The 15,175-nt window shown below is 41.1% G+C and overlaps 1 protein-coding gene across 2 annotated transcripts in view; it reads left to right on the forward strand.

Moving 5' to 3' along the window:
• LOC117479972 (nucleosome-remodeling factor subunit BPTF-like) overlaps positions 1-14,299 on the forward strand; it is a 53,801-nt gene extending 39,502 nt beyond the window's left edge. For both annotated transcript variants that reach the window (XM_034127075.1, XM_034127076.1), the window contains 7 exons: positions 2,329-2,554; positions 4,570-5,201; positions 7,994-8,173; positions 9,316-9,508; positions 11,306-11,390; positions 11,647-11,833; positions 12,915-14,299. In XM_034127075.1, the coding sequence (XP_033982966.1) occupies positions 2,329-2,554; positions 4,570-5,201; positions 7,994-8,173; positions 9,316-9,508; positions 11,306-11,390; positions 11,647-11,833; positions 12,915-12,930 (1,519 nt within the window). In that variant the 3' untranslated portion in view covers positions 12,931-14,299. The remainder of the gene's footprint in view (positions 1-2,328; positions 2,555-4,569; positions 5,202-7,993; positions 8,174-9,315; positions 9,509-11,305; positions 11,391-11,646; positions 11,834-12,914) is intronic.
• The last annotated feature ends 876 nt before the right edge of the window (positions 14,300-15,175 follow it).

Genomic DNA, 15,175 nt, shown 5'->3' on the forward strand with positions numbered 1-15,175 from the left:
AACAACGGCCTATACAGACATAAATAAAGCAGCGACTGTATTCTCCATGACACAGGCAGTCTGTGGTTTGTACTTGTTTAACTTCTGTCTAGTTTCTGAACAGATATGAGGAGCTGTGAGCTCTGAGTGCTAACAGCTAACGGCTGATGTTGGTTTTGTGTTTCGCATTGAAGATGACGTCACGGCTCCGCCTACACTGCGTTACTATAGTTACTGCCCCAGTTCCTAAACTGTAATGGAAACGCAGCATAAAGTGAGCCTGGCCTACCAAGGCCTAACTATACCATACTAAGCCGTGCGAGGCCCTGCAGTGGAAAAGCACAATTAGATCATACTGACTAACTGACTCATTTTAAAGGCGATAGGATGAAATCTGTAGGATGCTGCACCCTAAAATGTTCAAGAAACGCCATAAAACTCAAAGTGCCCGACTTCCTGTTGGGTTTACAGTCACGCTCCAATATAGTTTTGTTGTCCTCTCCACATGTTACACACACCCACCAAATCTCATACATGTAGGACATGCACAACTATAGGGGCTGCGTTCCTGTAGAGCCATTTTGCCGCGCCCATGCATGCAAGCACTGGAAACAAACATTTTCACCAAGTATTTGAACACATTACATGTCACTTGTTAGACGCTCTTATCCAAAGCGACTTTGACAATCCCCACAGGAGCAAATTGGGGTGAAGTGTCTCAGGGACACAACGACATGCTGACTGCAGTGGGGTTTGAACCTGTGCTCCCCTGATCCCCCTGATCCGATCACCAACGCACTAACTCACTGCGCCACACGCCTCCTCCTTTAGGCCCTCAAGTCTATGATTAACTTAGGGAATAATAACAATCATATCTTTTTGGATTTCAATAGGCTCCTACAACCTCACATTGTCAGTGCTCAGAAACTGATCAATTGTAAAACAAAGTGTGTGTTGCAGTGTGTTACAAATGTAGTATTTTCACTGCCTTTCTTCTAAATATACTAATATTTTAATTTTTTCAACTGTTTTTTATTTCCTTACGTAAAAAAGAAATATAAAAACGGACAATGAGGCATGTTTTTTTATTTAATAAAATAGATGTGTATCTTGAAGCACAAGTATGTACAATATATTCATATATAGTATGAATAATATATCATTTAGGGATTAATAATGATCATAACGTCATTCAAACAATCCCTCAAAACTCACCTTTTCACTCCTCAGGGTCTTAAAAAGTATTAAAAGTTGATAAATCAATTTAGCGAAAATTAAGGCTATTAAAAAGTATTAAACGGCATTTTCCAAGGTGTTACATTTTGTAGCTTGTTTTCAATAAGTATATAAATTGTCCAAAGAGGTATTCTACAGTCTGCCTGAATGTAATCATTGCGTAGGTGTGTAGTGGCAGTGGCTCAGTCAGTAGGGGCTTGGACTGGGAGCCGTAGGGTCGCCGGTTCAAGTCCCCGAACAGACCAAAATATGGAGTATGGACTGCTACTTGGAGAGGTCCCAGTTCACCTCCTGCCCTGCCGTGGTGCCCTTGAGCAAGGCACCGGACATCCCCCTTCCCCCCCCACTCCCATTGCGCCCCGGGCGCTGTACAATAGCTGCCCACTGCTCCTAGTAGACTCCTGGTACTGGGATGGGTTAAATACAGAGAACACATTTCACTGTGTCTGCTGTGGGGTTTCATCCCTCCGATTCTACATAGTGTGATTCTGTGTAGTTTATTGATGGCATCCCGTTGGATTTGACGTCATCTGAACAGGACATCGCACGCTCACTGCTTGATAGCGTGGAGCTCCGTTTACGCCGGTTGTTAAACAACATGGTTATGGGGAAATGCAAGTCTGCGTCCAAATGGTTGGAAGATAAGGAGGAAGGACAATCAATACTGTATATAGTCAATGTGAGGTAAAGTGTGTCGCCAAGGTAACCGGTTAAAACTCAAAGTGGCGATGAGGTCTTAACATGTATGGAAAGGGTCTTAAAAAAGGTCTTAAAAGGTCTTACATTTTACTTCAGGATTCCTGCTTATACCCTGCTCCTACTCCACTAACCCCTCGCCCTTATTCCACCTAGCTTAGCCCTTTTTACTTTTGTTGTTATTTTCCTTCTTTACTTGCTTGTAAAGCGCTTTGAGCACCAGGAAAAGCGCTATATAAATCACATGTATTATTATTATTATTATTATTATTAAACTCTTTGGATTCAAACCCCACGTTGACGGTGCTCAGAGCCTGATATATTGTAAAACAAAGTGTGTATTTCAGGGGTTATATTTCACTGCGTTTCCCTCCACCAGCTGATCACCAATGCCTCTGCCTCCCCTCTTGTTTTCAGGATGATCGTGTGCAACCAGGTGATGAAGTTCATTCTGGACAAGATGGAGAAGGACGAGAAGCAGGCGGCCAAGAAGAGGAAGAAGGAGGAGGTGGTGGAGCAGAAACGCTCCAAACAGAACGCCTCCAAGCTGACGGCGCTGCTGTACAAACACAAAGAGCAGCTGAAGGCGGAGATCCTGAAGAAGAGAGCGCTGCTGGACAAAGAGCTGCAGCTGCAAGTCCAGGTGAGCACGCTCTGAACTATCGCTCTCATATGATGCCTAAATATCTACATAAAGCAACGATATCTCAGCGGAAAGCCTCCAGCATCTGGACAGGAAGTGGGATTACAGGGTGTTATTAATATAATCAACTTTATTTATATAGCCCCTTTCATGCTTGATGCAGCCCAAAAGGCTTTACAGAGTAAAATTCTGACTTTTTCTCAGAATTCTGACTTTTTCTCAAAAATTCTGACTTTTTCTAAAAAATTCTGGCTTTTTCTCAAAAATTATGGCTTTTTCTCCAAAAATATGGCTTTTTCTCAAAAATTATGACTTTTTCACAAAATTATGACTTTTTCTCAAAATTGTGACTTTTTCTTAAAATCTCAAGATTCTGACTTTTTCTCAGAATTCTTACTTTTTCTCAGAATTCTTACTTTTTCTCTAAATTCTTACTTTTTCTCAGAATTCTGACTTTTTCTCAAAAATTGTGGCTTTTTCTCAAAAATTATGACTTTTTCACAAAATTATGACTTTTTCTCAAAATTATGACTTTTTCACAAAATCTCAAGATTCTGACTTTTTCTCAAAAATTCTGACTTTTTCTCAAAATCTCAAGATTCTGACTTTTTCTCAGAATTATGACTTTTTCTCAGAATTCTTACTTTTTCTCTAAATTCTGACTTTTTCTAAAAAATTCTGACTTCTGAAAATCAAAAAATTCTGACTTTTTCTGAATACTTCAAAATGTTAATAATCACTCGTCCCCGGCTTGAGCTTCAATCTCAGGATCCATGTATCTGTGATCCTCTCCAGAATGGAAGTAGTCATCACATACAGAGCATCAACTAGTTCCTGAACAGTGTCCTTCACATGCTGATATCCAAGAGAGGGAGTTACACAGTCACAAGATGGAGGAATAGAAAGCAGTATTCAATGTTTACTTCAGATTAGCTCCACGTCAGAAATGAGCATGCTTGTCATATGTCTATCTCCATAGAGGCTGAATCATCATGTTAATCACATAGCTATCATATGCCTCAAACAGTCCTGATGCTCTTCTAGGTAATCATACATCCTGTCATGTACACAGCTACAGTTGGGAAAGAGGACATTCAGGATTTTCCCAACAGTCTTAATATCCACCGTAACAGTAAAGAAATCGCCGGATTGCAAACATGAAAATCCCCCACATATATCGGAGCAAATCACCGCTAGCATTAAGGAACAAAACGTATAATAAAATCAACATGCAAACGTATCATATCAACGAGTGGGCTTTCTATCACGGCGTCCACACAGCAGCGTTAAAAAAATCTTGGAGGTGGGCGTATCTGAAGCTTGGGGATTCTTTGCGAGCAACGCGACCAACAACCAATCACATGAATCTCCCGCCCGCGACATACGAAGCAAAAAAGCCCGAAGTAAACTGGATATAAACTCCCCAAACAGGCGAAAACCTACCACTGTCTCTGCCACCTCCCTCCATGCCTGGCTCCTCCGGTTTGTATCCCGGTAGGTAAATAGGGACTGGTCATAAAGCACCGGGTGATTGATTCGCTACCGCTAATTTCTCCTCCATTTTTTGGAATATGAGGAAATGACCGGCGGTATGTCTCTCCCAGCTTACACGCCGTTTGATTGGCTAGAGCTTGAACTGTCAGATTTGCATACACAGGATTTGATTGGCTGACGCTTCCACCTCAGCTTCAAAAGTTGAACATTGCTCAACTTTGAATCCTGAAAATCTCCGCTCTGCTTCCCACAATGCAGTTCGGCGAAAAGTGAGGCAAAGTGACGTCACCCCATTCAAAGTGAATGGGCAGAAGCGTTCCAAGATTTTTTTAACGCTGCTGTGTGGACGGGCCGTCAATCTCCCTTTTATTTGCATATTGACTGTTTAACGTGCCATTTCATTTGTGTTTTAGGACAGCTGTATTGTTTTGTGTTCATTTGTTGTAACTTTGTCCATGCTGCCCTCTTGGCCAGAGGCGTAACATTTAGAGAGGAGATACTAAACATTGTGTGTTCCTCAGGAGGAGCTGAGGCGGGACATCGCTCGGCTGCAGAAGGAGAAGGAGAAGGCGAGAGCGGCCATCACTCAGGCGGCTGCAGCCACAGTGAAGGCCGCCGCCGCCTCACACTCCTCCTCACACACTTCCTCCTCACACACTCCCTCACACACCTCCTCACACTCCACTCATCACTCCTCACATTCCTCCCACAGCGCACACCCCTCCCCCACCTCCTCCTCCTCTTCCTCACACAAACGTAAACGAGAGGAAGAGCGGGACAAAGACAGGAACCGGATCAGAGACCGGCATCACGACAAGGAGAAGAAACGGGAGCGGGACAAAGAGCGGGAGAAAGAGCGGGAAAAAGATCGGGAGAAAGAGCGGGAGAAAGAGCGGGAGAAAGAGCGAGATAAAGAGCGGGAGAAAGAGCGAGAGAAAGATCGGGAACTCTGTAGAGAGAAAGATAAAGACAGAGAAGGGGAGATGGAGAAGGAGAGGGACAGACACCGGGACAAAGAGAAGGACAAAGATCAGGACAGAGACAAAGACAGAGACAAACACAAGAAGAAGAAGAAGCCCTCGTCTTCCTCCAAGGATCACAAGAAGGAGCCCAAACTGTACTGCGTGTGCAAGACGGCGTACGACGAGTCCAAGTGAGTGAAGTGCCAGCAGTCAGTTGGGGAAGCACTTTAAAACGAGTACTGTACTTAAAGGGGACCTATCATGCAAAATGCACTTTTGTACGTCTTTTATACATGAATATGTGTTCCCGGTGTTCCAGGGAACTCACCAAGTGTCAGAAAACACAACCCTCTCTATTTTCCTCCATACCCAAATCTCTAAAAAAGGGGCTGCAACGGATCTGATAAAAACTGATCCAGATTTGAACACTGTCCTGACGTCAGGACGGTGGCGCTACGGCTATTGGGCCAACTCCACCAATCAGGAGGAGACAGCCACGGCCATTGCCGTTTGAAAGCGCTGGAGACGCTGTAGTACATATGCCAGGCCTCTAGATGGTGCTGTTCTCACTGAATCAGCCCTTGCTAAAACAGATCTAACATTTTTCAAATTGAGCAAAATGAGGCATGGCTAAAATGCATGATCTGTTTAGTATTTTGAAAAAAAAAAAGTATAAATATGCCTTATATAGGTATGGTCCTACACTATATTATTCAAATATAGCATGATAGGTCCACTTTAAAGTAGTGTGTGAGAGAGAAACTCCCTCTGGAGCCAACACAGGGATTTCAGCCTGTGCAGACCGTAACACTTTCTTTATTGTTTTTAGCATGTATAGACAATATATAAGACAGGACACAAACATCCACAAGACATGACGTAATGAAGTACATTAAAAGTCACAAACACATTCAATGAACTACACAAACATGTTGGTAGGCTAAGTAAGGAACTACACAAGCATGTATATGAAAGGCTTCCATCCTTCCTCCAGCAGAGGAACATTAATCATCTCCAATTAGCTGACCCAGAGTGCTCTCTAGAGCAGGGATGGGCAACTTGGATGGTGGTGGGGGCCACATCATGTATGAACTGGCCACCAGGGGGCCGCAGATTCACTTGGAACACACACACGCACACACACAAATTCCATGTATTGTAATTATTAACAAATATACTAAGTCGGACATCTTCATTGACACTTCTTTCAGGGAACATCCTCTAATAAGCTCACTAAACAAATATCAGTTCACAGAAATGTGATTTAATTTTTACAAGTGGCATGTTTGTATTGAACAGGTTATTTAACAGTGGAATAAAACTATTTTAAACTATTGGAAAGCACGGAAAATGTGTGTGCATCAAGATTAAACATTAAGATGACATAAACATGAAGTCATGAACACTAACCCAGACATTAATTGTCTAACTTGAACCTAAGACACTTGTAGCCTCTGCTGACGCACAATAAGGGGAATGTCCACACATTACATGACATGTTACTTGTTAGACGCTTTTATCCAAAGCGACTTACATACTCAATACTGTGGACAATCCCCACAGGAGCAATTTGGGGTGAAGTGTCTCAGGGACACAACGACATGCTGACTGCAGTGGGGTTTGAACCTGTGACCCCCTGATCCCAACACCAACGCACTAGTCCACTGCGCCACACACCTCCATACAGGCACCTGTCAACCCGCACTCTGCTGTTCCTCAGCGCCGAGAGAAAGATTATCTTTCGATCCCGCCATGAATTACACATATGATGTTTGTCAATCTTAAATAATCATTTCCATGTAAAAAAAAGTCACAGTTTGTCGTAAAACTGTTGAAATATAAGACTATGAAAAATACGCATCTAGAAAGACTACAAATCCCAGAGTCCCGGTCCCGCATGCTGGCTCTTAGGAACCGACTAACTCCCCTTGTGTGTATGTACAGCTCTCAACATGCCCAGACTTGGAGTGATTTTCACCTCTTTTAATACTTTCCGCCTCATTCTGAAAGAAAGAAGTGAAATGTGCCAACGTGACGGCCGTCTTGGTGTGTGCTGCGAGACGGGAGATGTAGTTCATTGAGCGGTTTCACACAACAAAAAGTGTTACTTCACAGTTTTACCACAGATTTTTATTTTTTTGACTTGTAAAATTATCTTTTAAATTGACAAACATCATATGTGTAATTCGTGGCACAATTCAAACGGGATCCAAAGATAATCTTTCTCTCTCCATTGACTTCTCCGAAATAAGGTCCCATGGAGGTCCCCGGAAAGGGAGGGACTTCGCCGCTCTAGTAATCATAGATAACACGGCAGGGTCCGTGACAGTTTGTTTTCATCTGATTTCAAATAAACAAAGTCTTGGTTTTTAGAATATTAAACTCGTTTCACCAAATTCAGATGATAAATACAACCTTTAAGCTTATAACGGCATAATTACAAGCGGCAAGTTAACGTCACAGCAGGCATAAGAACAGCCGGTGTTTCTTGTGAGTGTTTCCCCGCCATTTGCCCATCCCTGCTCTAGATCCTCGTGTTAGATAGTTAAGGAAAGGGCCCCGTACTTTGTTGAATAGTTCTTGTTTTCCTTTAATTGAATATGTTATTTTCTCTAACGAGACCCATGGAGACAGTTCTTTTAACCGTTTACCAATACTTGGACGGTTTAAATGTTTTCATGAAAGTGCTTTTGCCTGTAGCAGACATACATTTAAAAAGATTTGTTCTGGCTTCCTTGGGTTTAGTTCTTTTAACAAAAGGGTTCCACGATTAACTGCAATGATAAAATCTCTCCTATCATAAATGTTACCTCTTCCCAAGACGTTTTAAATCTTGGTGCACTCCCATTTACATGCACACAAACCTATAGAACAACATTACAGGGCCTAACACTTTTAAGTAACGTATTATAGTATTTTAAAGACCCCAGTGTTTCTGCTTTAATGTAAGTAAAGGCTCTAAAGTCCCTCCTCCTCCTCTCAGGTTCTACATCGGCTGCGACCTCTGCTCCAACTGGTTCCACGGAGCCTGTGTGGGCATCACGGAGAAAGAAGCCAAGAAGCTGGAGGACTTTGTTTGTGACGCCTGTAAACGAGGTCAGGAGGGAGAGAGCACCGAGGAGGAGCTGTTCTGCATCTGCAGGACTCCCTACGACGAATCACAGTACGTATACACTCACAGCAGGGGGAACCTTTGTTTGCTTCAAAATCTTTTTATTTGCCGCTTTTTGCAGACGTGGCACTTTCAGCACATTAGTAGAAGTAGATTACATTTGTATAGCGCCTTTCAAGGGACCCAAGGCCGCTTTACATGGTAAACAAACAATCAAAAGGGGCAAATAATAACAAAAAATGAAATAAGTAGGAGTGGAAGCAGGGGGACTGTGATAGGTTAGGGGTCAAAGGCCATGGTGAACAGGTTCAACAAAGTACAGAACAATTTGTCTGTTAAAGGAAAGAAAAATACCCAAATGATCCGCTGATAGAAGCTGCTGGAACTCCCAGCAGCTTCTACTGAAGCCTTCCGAGTAAATCGCCAGAACGCCGACACCTCCTCATCTCCACCGCTCCCATGTTTTTTTTTGTGTTGCCATAAGTTAGTCTCTCTCCGTTGGTGCGCGGGGCTAATGCTAATAATGCTAATGCGAGCAAATACAATGGCGGCTTCACAAAACCTTTCAAAGTTTTACGGGGCGTGGTTTGCAATCCGCCCAGCCAATCAGAAATTGGAACTTATTTCTCCCAGGAAAGTCCCACCTCTCTAGCAGGGACTAAAAATGGGGGTAAAAGTTCTCATGAACTAAGTTCTCTTTTTGGTGTGAACGCAAAATCCCAGGAACTGTCGGAACTAAAAGGGAAAAGTACGGGGAAAAGTACTCGGGTGTGAACGCGGTTATTGTTCCCCAGCTCAGAACCAAACACTTCGAAGCTGCTTTTAGTTTTTTAGCTTCCCAAAAATGGAACAAACTTGTGCTTTATAAATAAACGTACCTTAGAATAGAATAGTGATGACAGTGCAACGAGATAACATTCAATGTCAATGTGCATATTTACACTTACAGTCTAAACACGTTAAATGTACAAAACTGTATGAATGTAGTGTATTTCTAACTGTGTGTTCATAAAGGTTATAGTGACCAAAGGATGCAGGTCAAATAGCAGTCTTTGAGGAGCGGAGGTGTGTTTATGAATGTTCACAGTTATGTTCACTTACCTTACCGCCGTTTGGCCACTAGGAATATTTTCCTCAGAGTGCAAAACACTTCCTGGGGGCTTGTTATAACCCTCTTCTGATTTCTCCCTCAGGTTCTACATCGGGTGCGACCGCTGTCAGAACTGGTACCACGGGCGCTGCGTGGGGATCCTTCAGAGCGAGGCCACGCACATCGATCTGTACGTGTGTCCGCAGTGCCAGTCCACCGAGGACGCCATGACGGTCCTCACGCCGCTCACCGACAAGGACTACGAGGGGCTGAAGAGAATACTGCGCTCCTTACAGGTACGGAGAGAAATAATGTCTGTCCGGCTGTCGCTACTACAGAGTAAGGCTGCACAGTTAATACTTAGTTTTTCCCAAATCACAACATGGTTTAGTGCAATATTCAAATTGCAGGAAGAGCAATATTTGATTAAAAAAAATCCTTGTTTAACCGAAATAAATATTAGAATAAAACTCACTCAACTTTTTCTATACTTGTGTTTTCGGCTATTTAAAATATATATACAAACACAAGAAGTTAGAAGTAAGAATGTGCAATAAAAAGTACCAATTTCTGATTGGCTGGGTGAATTGCAAACCACGCCCCGTAAAACTCCGAAAAGTTTTGTGAAGCCGCCATTGTATTTGCCCGCATTAGCATTATTAGCATTAGCATTAGCCCCGCGCACCAACAGAGAGAGACTAACTTATGGCAAAAAAAAACAAAACATTGGAGCGGTGGAGATGAGGAGGTGTCGGTGTTCTGGCGATTTACTCTGAAGGCTTCAGTAGAAGCTGCTGGGAGTCCCAGCAGCTTCTACTGAAGCCAGTCCCAAAATCCGGGGACTTCCGGCCGGGGACCCCGGGTGGCAGTATACGCCGTGAAGTTGTTTGCGGCCTGCCAGTAAATCCAAAGCAGAAGAAGAAGAAGTGACGTCAGCGGCTTCATTTGCGTAATCTTCCCTCAGGGACTTATTCCGGTGAGAACGCGATCTGTACTTAGTTCCATGGGGGAACTAAGTGCTGGGAACTAAGTGCTGGGAACTAAGTACGGCAAAGTACTTGGTGTGAAAGCGGCTAATGGCACATTTATTTTGTACTTATAATCTCTCACTTCAAAATGATGATGACCTAAAATCATTGCCCAGACTCTACTTAACCACATAATGACCTTAAATTTGACCTGTAACAACACAGTCTTATCATATTTATTAAATGGCCTGACGCCATATTCCCAAATATCTTAGAAAATGGGAGATTTAAAGGAGACCTATCATGCAAAATGCACTTTCTGATGTCTTTTATACATAAATATGTGTCCCCGGTGTGTCAGGGAACTCACGCAGCGTCAGAAAATAAAACCCTCTCTCTTTCCCTCCGTACCCAAATCTCTAAAAACGGGGGTACAACGGAGCTGATCCAGATTTGTGTCCGATATGACGTAATATCTGAAATGTGGACCCACGGCCCTATCAGAAACGTTGCTATCAGAAACAATGCCCGACTGTTTTGGACGTAATATGGTCGGTGTTTACATTAGCATCGCTAACACTCAGAGCTAACCTGTACTGGAGAGCATGTGTGTGAAGAAGCAGGAAATAAAAAGGAACTCACCTTGTGGTATAACCGGCAAGAGAGAAAGCCTTTGAGCTCCATACTGTTTCAGAAACAATCCTTGATCTAATAGTCCTTGCATTTCATCACCGCAGCATTTTAGCCATGAGCCGGCATAAGCTCCGCCCCCTCTTATTTTTAAAGCTTTATACCCCAAATCAGCACTTTAGAAACAGGAAGTGAAATAGAGGGATATGAGGCATGGCTAGAATGGGTGATCTGTTTGGTATTTTGAGCAAAACACTTCATAGACATGTTTTTTTATATTTGTATATATCTGAGACCTATGCTATTGCCTAAAAATAGCATGATAGGTGACCTTTAAAATTAACTGTTTTTAAGAGCTTATCAAAACTCTTTTTTTAAATCCTTTATACAATTTCATCCAAGGTCAATTCGGCAAATAATGTCTACTCCTTTCTTGGTTTTGGTTTCATTGGTACTCCATCTTATAAGTGTGTTATCTTTCTGTTATTTCTACAGTCTCATAAAATGGCGTGGCCTTTCCTGGAGCCGGTGGATCCTCACGACGCTCCGGATTATTATCGCGTCATCAAGGAGCCCATGGGTAAGAACTGGATCACAGACATCATCATGAGTTCCTTTTCTTAAAAAAACAAATGTCCGATGCATCAAACCTTTCCTGACCTGATGAAATGCTCAAAATAACAAAAAAACTCCATGCTGTTCATTTCACGTCATGAATAATCTAGAAAATGTAATCACGTATGCCTCCGTCCCCTCGTAGACTTCTCCACGCTGTTTATTCCACGATATGAACAACATGTATTTATTTAATCACATGTGTCTCCGTCCCCTCGTAGACTTCTCCACGATGGAGACGCGTCTGCAGAAGCGACATTACCAGAAGCTCACGGAGATCGTGGCGGACGTGACCAAAATCTTCGATAACTGTCGCTACTACAACCCCAACGACACGCCCTTCTTCCAGTGTGCCGAGGTGCTGGAGGCCTTCTTCGTTCAGAAGCTCAAAGGCTTCAAAGCCAGCAGGTAAAAACATGTGCTGAACATCTGGGTCTCTCTCCCTCCATGACATCACTCACTTTCAACTATTTGTTTACCACCGGCATGCGCCTGACGTTGATCCACCTGGAGAGTCACTGCTGCTCGACTCAAACCTACAGAGAGGACATTAGACCGATTTCACACCCAGATAATAAAATATAATTATAATAACAATACTTTATTTCTCTTTATACTTAATAACATTAAGTCCTAGTACTAGAAGGGGTTAAATGCAGAGGTCACATGTCACTGTGTGTGCTGTGTGCATGTGTGTGTGGCCATTGAAGAGGGTTTCATCCATCTAATTCTACATTCAATTTAAAAGAAAATGTGCTGTAAAGATACAAATAAATATTTATATAAACATAAGACAATAAGGTAAAATGTCTAAAAATAAATACAATTAAATTATGTTTATAAATATAAGAATTTTAAGGAAAATATCCACTTTAAAATAAAAATAGAATAAAAATATGTACATTATGTATATATTTATATTAATAAAATGTAGTAAGAATTTCCGATAAAAGATTAATTTAGAATAGAACATTTCCAATAATTAAGATATATATGGAATATGTTCATTAACATAAGAAGCTAGTTTAAGAATAAGCAATAAAATATATTTAGAAAAACATTCGATTTTCAAGTTAAATGTCCAATAAAAGATAAAATGGGACCGAAATATGTAGGAGCCTTTCTGTCCATTAGGTCTTCACAGATGTGTGTATCGTGTATTGTGTGTGTATCGTGTATTGTGTGTGTACCGTGTACCGTGTATCGTGTGTATCGTGTGTGTACCGTGTGTACCGTGTGTGTACCGTGTGTGTATCGTGTGTATCGTGTATCATGTGTGTACCGTGTACCGTGTGTATCGTGTGTGTATCGTGTGTGTACCGTGTGTATCGTGTGTATCGTGTGTGTACTGTGTGTATCGTGTGTACCGTGTGTATCGTGTGTATCGTGTGTGTACCGTGTGTATCATGTGTCACGTTGCATTTGTGTGTGTTCACCTTTGCTGCATGCCTTTTTGATTTACGCCATCCCATTCTCTCTTTTCTTACAGATTGTCAGATTCTTAAAGTAGCTGCAGTCTGGACTGGATGCTGGCCTCTCTATATATAAAAACAATAACTTAAGAAGGAAATCACACACACACAAACACACCAATGTGCTTTCATGTAAACGCCGGCAATTTCACATTTTTGGTAATATAATAATCAGTTTAATCAGAAAATGCAATCAAGGGACCCTTTCTTCTCATTATTTCCTCCAATCTGGCCTTTTTTTCAACAATAACTCACGTCTTAATCAGGATTTTAAATGCATTTATTGTATTTATTTTCTGAGCTTCAATAGATTATGTGTCCACCTTACGGGATATAAAACAAAAACCATATGTAAAGCTGCGTATTTTATTATATAGAGATATTTATGAGAAGTTTTGTATGTTACATCCCCTTTGAGTTTGATTGAGCTGGTTGTTAAGATCTTGAATGTACATACTTTTTTATCATGTACAGCGGTTGTATGTTTGAATGTTTTAAATAATTATGAAACCAATCATTTTTAGATAGTATTATTTTAAGAAAATGTACTACAAAGCGCTTCACAACCTCAGTTTGGAAGATTTCCTCCCTAAATAAAGGCATTCCCAGATGTTTCCTCCTGCAGGATTCTCCGCTTTTGCATCCTCGTTGTTGTGTATGTCGCAGAAATAAATATAAAAATCACGAAGGGCTCTCAACTCTCCCCTCTCTCCACATCCTGTAGGTCTCATAACAACAAGCTACAGTGTTCCACGGTCTCTTAGAAAAAAGCAGCGCACATTTCTCAAACAACAAAACAAATGCACTTGCCAAGAAAACTGCTATTTTTCTGAACTGTGTGACGGATTCTCGTGCTGCGTTCAGGGTCTGCGTTGACGCTCTGAAAGGGACCTTTTTTTTGGACCTGTGTTCATCGGTGGGACTGAACTGAGGAGCGTTCAGAAGACGGTTTACCTCGGAGAAAAGACTCTTTAAGGAGCTCTCATATTTCCATGTTTATTTTTTTTTTGGGATCTCAGTCTTTTCATTCTTTGTCTTTCTTGTTTAACAAAAAGGCCATCCGACATTTCCAACGAGAAATTTGAATATTGACGAACAATAGCTGAGTTTTACTGAGCATCAAGTGTCTAAATTAGCCTTTTTTCCACTTTTTGTTTAGAAAGACGGTTGGAAAGCAGTAGGTTTAACGTCTTCGACCTACTGATCGAACAGTAATAAGCTATTGTAAATGGATCGACTGACTCAGAAGGACGACTTGATAAATCTGAAGGTTTCTGCCCTGTTTGTAAAAAAAAATAATGATTATAATTGTCCAATTTTCACCTGATTTCTTTTTCTTTTTTTGTATTACATCTGGAGAAATATTGATGTATATGGAACTTAATAAAATATAAAAGACTGATATCTTCCTTGATGTGTGAAAATGTTTTTTAAACTTGATTATAATAATAAAAAATGTCTGAATTTGGGGACATTGTTGCTTATAATTAATGAATGCATATATCTGGGCTAAAAATCCACATGAAAAGTCATTATGAGATAAAAACTAGAAAATATGAGATAAAAACAGCAAGTTCTAACATAGTTTGCATACATCAACACAGGCTCACTATTTGGCAAGATGACTAAGCCTTATAGTGGCTACTTCGCGAGAATCAACTCAGTGAACAACACAGGGCTCTTACGATCATTAAAAACCTGGAAAAGTCATGGAAATTCAAAATGCTAATTCCAGGCCCTGGAAAAGTTATGGAAAACAATATTTTTTCCAACGTTTTGGAAAAGTTATGGAAATGTAACTAAAGTTGCATCAAATATAATTTATATTTTATCTAATCGCCAAAATAGTAATACTATAATGATAATAAATACTGTATCGTATAGTAATGAAACGTAAAATGGCATTTAACTGACGAGGTATTTTGCTGGTGAGAGATTTTAGTTGCTTTAGCGTGTAGAAGCTAGTAAGGCTACTATTTGATTTGTTTTAGATAGGCACAACATGTTTCATATGCAGTCCTTATTTTCCTGTTCCATGTTCAAATAAACCATTTTCAGTGGTACCGCTGAGAAAGAGTAATTATATTGGTCATGGAAAATTAGGTAAAGGCCATGGAGAAGTCATTGAAAATCATTGGTGAAAAAGTGTATGAACCCTGACAACAGATACCAAGGATGCTGGCTGATGAAGAAGACGAAGTAAGCTAGGTAGCCAATATAAGATTTAGCAGTACAGATACATGTGGGCTCACTATTTGGCAAGATGCCTTATATGGGC

Source organism: Trematomus bernacchii, unplaced genomic scaffold, assembly GCF_902827165.1.
Source record: "Trematomus bernacchii unplaced genomic scaffold, fTreBer1.1, whole genome shotgun sequence".
Lineage (NCBI taxonomy): Eukaryota > Metazoa > Chordata > Actinopteri > Perciformes > Nototheniidae > Trematomus > Trematomus bernacchii.